This window comes from Rhodnius prolixus, unplaced genomic scaffold (assembly GCF_049639745.1).
Source record: "Rhodnius prolixus isolate KJV_2025 unplaced genomic scaffold, Rpr scaffold_13, whole genome shotgun sequence".
Lineage (NCBI taxonomy): Eukaryota > Metazoa > Arthropoda > Insecta > Hemiptera > Reduviidae > Rhodnius > Rhodnius prolixus.
Window position 1 is genome coordinate 12,637,709 of NW_027411583.1, and position 6,122 is coordinate 12,643,830.

At 29.9% G+C, this 6,122-nt stretch overlaps 1 protein-coding gene and 1 long non-coding RNA gene across 4 annotated transcripts; one reads left to right on the forward strand and one right to left on the reverse strand.

Annotated features, from left to right (window-relative positions):
• Positions 1-121: 121 nt before the first annotated feature.
• On the forward strand, positions 122-1,044 carry LOC141448199 (uncharacterized). The gene is made up of 2 exons (XR_012454906.1): positions 122-366; positions 635-1,044. It is a non-coding gene; the product is annotated as an uncharacterized lncRNA (long non-coding RNA).
• LOC141448194 (rRNA methyltransferase 3A, mitochondrial) lies at positions 986-5,139 on the reverse strand. Of its 3 annotated transcripts, none has more exons than XM_074116362.1 (5): positions 4,933-5,139; positions 4,628-4,835; positions 4,309-4,558; positions 3,314-3,460; positions 986-1,464 (listed from the first exon to the last, which is right to left on the reverse strand). In XM_074116362.1, exons 3-5 carry the CDS (start codon positions 4,541-4,543, stop codon positions 1,076-1,078), a joined length of 771 nt encoding a protein of 256 aa, XP_073972463.1. In that variant the 5' UTR covers positions 4,544-4,558; positions 4,628-4,835; positions 4,933-5,139; the 3' UTR covers positions 986-1,075. The 3 variants fall into 3 exon arrangements, with proteins under 3 accessions (XP_073972463.1, XP_073972460.1, XP_073972461.1); XM_074116359.1 differs by having other exon boundaries at positions 4,309-4,550; positions 4,933-5,138; XM_074116360.1 differs by having other exon boundaries at positions 4,309-4,550; positions 4,628-4,851; positions 4,933-5,138.
• Positions 5,140-6,122: the final 983 nt, after the last annotated feature.

Below are 6,122 nucleotides of genomic sequence, written 5' to 3' on the forward strand. Positions count from 1 at the left end.
TCAATCGATAGTTGTGTCAGAACATCGAAGGTTGGAAAGGAATAACTGTGTTCGAGATATGAATTCAAATATATTTGTTCATAATGATATTTTCAGTATACTTTTTAAAAATTTAGTTACACCTAGCAACAAAAAAAAAAAAGTTTTCTCTTAAATGATCATTTTAACCAACAAATACATTGTATCTTAACCAGACACATCTTGGCATCAACATTCGACAATTGAGACGCCATTGGAAATGCCTGTTCTCTTGTTCTTATTTTCAGCTCATTTACTTACTGTAGAAGTTTTATTGCTCTAAAGTTGTAAACTTGAATTCATGCCACACTGCTTTAGGAGTTTATACTTGTGTTAAAGAGTCAATAAGTAAGTAATGGAATGCCTATATCTTCAGACGGGCTTAACGTCCAAATACCTTATTTGGTGTCCTGCTAACGCTCTTTACATAGTTCTCATATTCCACATTAATTAAAATCCAAGAAATAGACCAAGAATCGAACTCAATATCACAATACTTCTTAGCTTTGTTGGTCTCGCCTCTAACCTCTCGGCTATAGTGGCACCCAATGTTAATAGTACATAATATATAAGGGGACTTTTGCTGAGTGATTTTTATTTTCTATTTTAAACTTAGGTTATTAATTATGAGAATACCAAATCTTTTGTAAGCCAGAAGAACAAAGTAGCGTAAGAAAGCCTCTCTCATGGAAGCCGTGAAAAAGAAAGAAATGAAAGAGGCTGTAGAACATCTATTCTTTCGAAATAAATAAACTTTGTAAAAGATAAAGCTGGTTATTTTCCATGTATTGTATATTGGCAATTTGGCGCATTATAAGCGTCAACAAAATCTTTGAATGCTAACCTGTTGGTTTTGTGTAGCTCTCGAAAAAATAACGTGAGGTTTTCGTGTAAACACGAAAAAAATAAGAATAAATAAATAAACAGTAAGAATATTTAGAACAGTGGAATATATATAATAAACATATAGAGGAAAATAAAGTAGAATTTTATTTTTACCTATAAATATATATATATATATATATATATATATATATAAAAACATGGCACACAATATTTACAAACTCAGCTGTCTCTTGATTTCAAACAATATTACACTTACAGCTGACACACAGTTTAAACTTTCTATATTATTAGATAATGGTATATTCAAAGCTTTGCCATGAAAGGTTCTGGCAATTTTAAAAACTTCCTCACTCAATCCTTCCGTTTCTCCGCCGACAACAATGATTATATTATCCGATTTATTGTATTCAACTTGAAAATATGGTAAACATCGTAAAATGGTTGTAGAAGGTTGATTTACAGCTAGTAATAATTTGGTATTCTTTTCATCAGTAAGTTGTTTGGTTAAGTCATTCCATGTGATATCTTCCAAGATTGGCAGATGAAAATGTGCTCCTGAAGCTCCACGTAGTACTTTACTATCCCAAACATCTACACAACCTGGAATACACATTATATGGATATAAAATAAACCAGGATATTTTACAGATTTGTTCAAAACCTAAAAATAAATGAATATGGACTTTTGTGGTCAACAAATTGATTTTTGAAAACCTTGAAAACCCCACTGGGCAGTCGTATATCTTATAACTCCTAAAAATTAATCAAAATAGATACTTTTTTTATATAAAAGACAGGCCTTAGAACCGGAAAACTTACTAAAAAGGAAATTTGCAGGAAACTTTCATTTTCACTGTTGTTTTTTTTTTAATCTCGTTCAAACAATTTTGGCAGTAAAAATGTTTCAAATAAACCTTGTATTATAAATATGGTGTGTAACCAAAGCTTAATAGAAAAACAGAAATAACCATTTTGGGAAAACAAAAAACTTCGCTAAATAATTATTAACACTAAACCTACCGACATTTATGCATAACTATTCCTACCGTGACCGGTCAAATGACCGGACTTTAAAATCACTTAAATTTCTTATTTTAGAATGAAGATGATAATTATTTAACTACGAAAAAGCATACTTTCTTTTGATTAAAAATATATCTCGTAGATTTTACTCTTTTATGTATCATTTGTTATAATTATAGGCTTCTCAATTGCAAATTTCCCGCATACTTACTATTTACATTTTAGACAGCATTTTTTTGTCTTATTGCCTTTGCAGTATCTTATTTGGCTATTTTCCGACCATTTGTTCGTGTACTAATATTTGACATGCTTTTGCAATGGTAACACAAATTTTGCCTTGAAATTTCACTTAGTTTTTTTTTATACAAAATCCATGGATTTATCCCGGGGCTAAATCTAGGATATTGAAAACTATTAGTTGAGACCATCTCCGAGATTTTCCACGGTTATATTTCTTCCACGAGCTATATACATTTCTGCTAATTTCAGAGCGACAAACTCCCCAAGCGGAACTATAGGTTCTCTGCTTTCACGTTTTCCCAAAAATGGAAAGCCTTTTATTGCATCGAACGCTAGCCAAGATTTGATACCAAATTTGTCCGGTTTATTTGGCATGTACTGAGTAAATCTGCATCTTGACTTTGTTGGGAACAAATATCCTTGGAAGAGATCTATGCTCTTGGTTAGAACAGTTTTGACAGTTCTCTACGAATTTGTTCCAAAATTTAGAAATCAAAGCAAATTTATCGGTTTGTAAACGATTATTTCTTTGATCCACTCGAATAAACCTCGAAAATTTCCGTCTATACATTTCTGCTCACAGTGTTTGAGAAGAATGCTCGTCCCCATTTTTGTTCCAGTGAAAAGGGCAATATCGTACATTTTTCGCCTCATAAGCACCACAATAATCCGATAAATGCATTATCAAATTGAGTTTTTGAGAGAATTCTGTTACAAAAATAAATAAATAAATAAATAAAATAAAATATTAAATAATTAAATAATAAGTAAATAAAATGAAAATATTCAGCCCGTCAAATGACCGGTCGCGGTAGTTAAGACGAACTACAAATTTTTCCCAAAAATCAAATATTAGGAAAAGAAGTGAATATTAAAAAAACAATTGTATACATATTTTAGGAAAAGTCGTGAAGTTTAATGGCGGTATGATGACGCTGTAATTAGAAAATTTAAATCAAATTTAAAAAACAGTCAATTGACCACCGGTCGTGGTAGGTCTAGTGTTAAACCACTAAATGGTTAACCAATATATTTACTGTTTAGTTTAAACCTTTCGATTTTCGATGAATATCTATTGTATTTCAAAAATTTGACACCTTACAAGAAAAAAACATAGTTTAAGTGAAATTTGTTTTGTATAAATGTTTAAAAAAATTAACACAAATAAATATGAAAATATAAAAACCTTTGATTAAAACCACTCTCTGGACACCAGCTGCAGCAGAAGAACGTATTATCGCACCAAGATTACCTGGTTCTCTTACATTGTCACATACTACAGTCACGGGTAAACTGTTTTCATTTAGGATACGTCCTGGTTTTTTACAAAAAGCTAAAAATAATAATAATAATAAATACTGGTTTTAGTGCAGAAAGATGGACGACTTAAAAATAATAATATATGGAAAAGAAAGACCAAAACTGCTGATCCCAAATTAATTCGTCACATAACACCTGATTAGACTTTTGTAATAAAAATTATACAGCTTAATTACACCAGCTGGTACTATTTATTATTATAATAATTCAACTTCGATTAGTATTTAAATGTCAAGTAAGGTGTTTAACTCCGACATATGGAATTGTAAAGTAAAATAATCATCTATTTTATTTTTCCGGCTTGGAATTATGTCCAACTTCTTCCAATTTAAGAAAAGTGATTTTGCATTTACTGGTTATCTGCTATGTGACGTGCGTACTTACAAGAGAATCAAGACATCAGAAGTTTTTTTCCGGAATGACATCTGAAAGGCAATTTGGGTGGAATGGAAAAAGTCGATGCAGAGAACATCGTAATGTGCTTTAAGTAAAGTAATCGCCTATTTTTTCAGACGGGGCTTAACGTCCAACTACCATTTACTTGGTGTCGTGGACGGAGGCGAATAGCAAACGTACTTTACTATTTCTCATTTAACCAATAAAAAAAATCCAAGGCCAAGACCAGGAATCGAACCCAGTACCACAACGCATATTAGCTTTGCAGGTCTCGCCTCTAATGTGCTTTAATTATCAACCAATAATTTAAAATAAATCAATTTCTGATGGACTCCATGAATTCTGATATTTAAAAGCCAATTTTTCTTGTTTTACTAAAAAATGCTATTACTCACTTAAATATTGCACTCAAACCAATTAATTATAAGGAATGTTTGAATTTAGTTACAGATTTTTGCAGCTTACCTATAATTCCTGGGGAAGTTGTCAGATCTGACCAGAGTTGTAGATCCTTATAGGGCAATTTATACAATAATATTTCTGAATTCAGATTTTTCAGTTCTTCTATATCCTTTCTACGGCTATAAAAAATCATTTCAGGCTGTAAACCCTGTTGCAGTGCATTTTCAATTAATCTTTTACCTTCCAAAGCTATTAATCCTGATTTCAATCTAGCTTTTTTAGATTTCACTTTTAGCATGGCCTGGCTGTAAAGCTAATAGATAATATCATTGTTTGTCAAACAATTATAATCTTACAAGATAATAACTTCATTTTACCATACCAAAATAAACTATCGCCATGGTCTAGTCTTTTAACATTGTATTTTGCAGATGTCTTCGATTGGATTTCTCCTGCAAGTTGGCTAAATGTTCTAGGCACTGGTGAATTACATTTTATTATTGTTAAACTTCTCAGCAGATGTAATAACTTCATTTTAAACATTGTTTAAGAACCAATGATATTTGGATCGTCTTGTAATAACGTTTCACCTTTATAAATATGAATCTATCAGTAAAAAAAAAAAACTTCATAAACCACCTTAAAACTTGCTTAAATGAAGCTACATTAACTTAAAATAATACTTACAAATCACAAGATACAAGATTGAACAGTTAAGGATCCTAGTTAAACAAGATTCAACATTTTGTTACTTTTCTTGCTTTATACAAAAAACAATCTACCTGAGACCATACTGACATAAACTAATTTGAGAAAAACAGTTTAGTTTAAAGCAGATCTTCCCACAATTCTGGCAAACCTATTATAACAATAATGTAACCTACTACCTGCATACAATCCTTAAGAAATAAGTATTTAAACCTAAATAAGAAACCTAAGAAGTTTATATTTAAAAATATAGTTTTTAATATTACAAAAAACTTTTAAATTTATATCTGTTTCAGTAATTAAATTTTAAACTTTATAATTTTCTCATAGCATTTAAAGCACTAACTTTTTTAACATTGCATAAACTACTTCTCTAATCCACATACATATCAATTACAAACAAAAAGTGACAAAATTAATAAAACTTCCATTTTTAAAAAAACTGAAAATTATATAAATAAAAGTGTTGCAACCTAGTGGAAACATTAAAAACTAAATATTTCAATATTTGTTAAGTTGCATTCTCTTATGGCATTTACTAGAATTAAATTGTTTTTAATTTTAGAATTTACTGCAACCTAGTGGTGATTTTTTGAACTTTAAAATTGTTATTGTGTGTTTGCATTGCTCTATAATTAATTGCATTTTTTTAAACAAAAATTTTATGACTACTAGAAAGTAATTTATGTATGATTTATTAAATACAAAAATAATTTACTCCCAACATTTGTTATTCTCGTTATTTTATGTTTAGCTTAAATTTGGAACTCGTTAATTGACTAATGAATTACATATTATTAATTTATCTTTAACCAAGCACCTTCGTAAATTTGTAACTAGATTTATTTTTACTTAAAAGTTGATTTTGAAGAGGATATTGGCATGTGGGTCAAATTGAATTAATAATTAAGCTTACAATATAACCAGAAGCTAGAAGGCATATTCTGGAATAGCCCAAAGGCAAAACTTGGGTCTACAATGAAAAAAAAACCTAGTTCAATCATACACCAAAAAAAAAAAGTGACTTTTCGATTTCTTTACTTAATATTATGCTGACACTGAGGTCTCTCTGTCAAATTGAAAGAAAATTGGTACATTTGTGTGATTTGGTACAGAAATGTACTCTGTCGATAGTTTTCTGTAATTTTCTCGTGAACATGAAAGGTTTA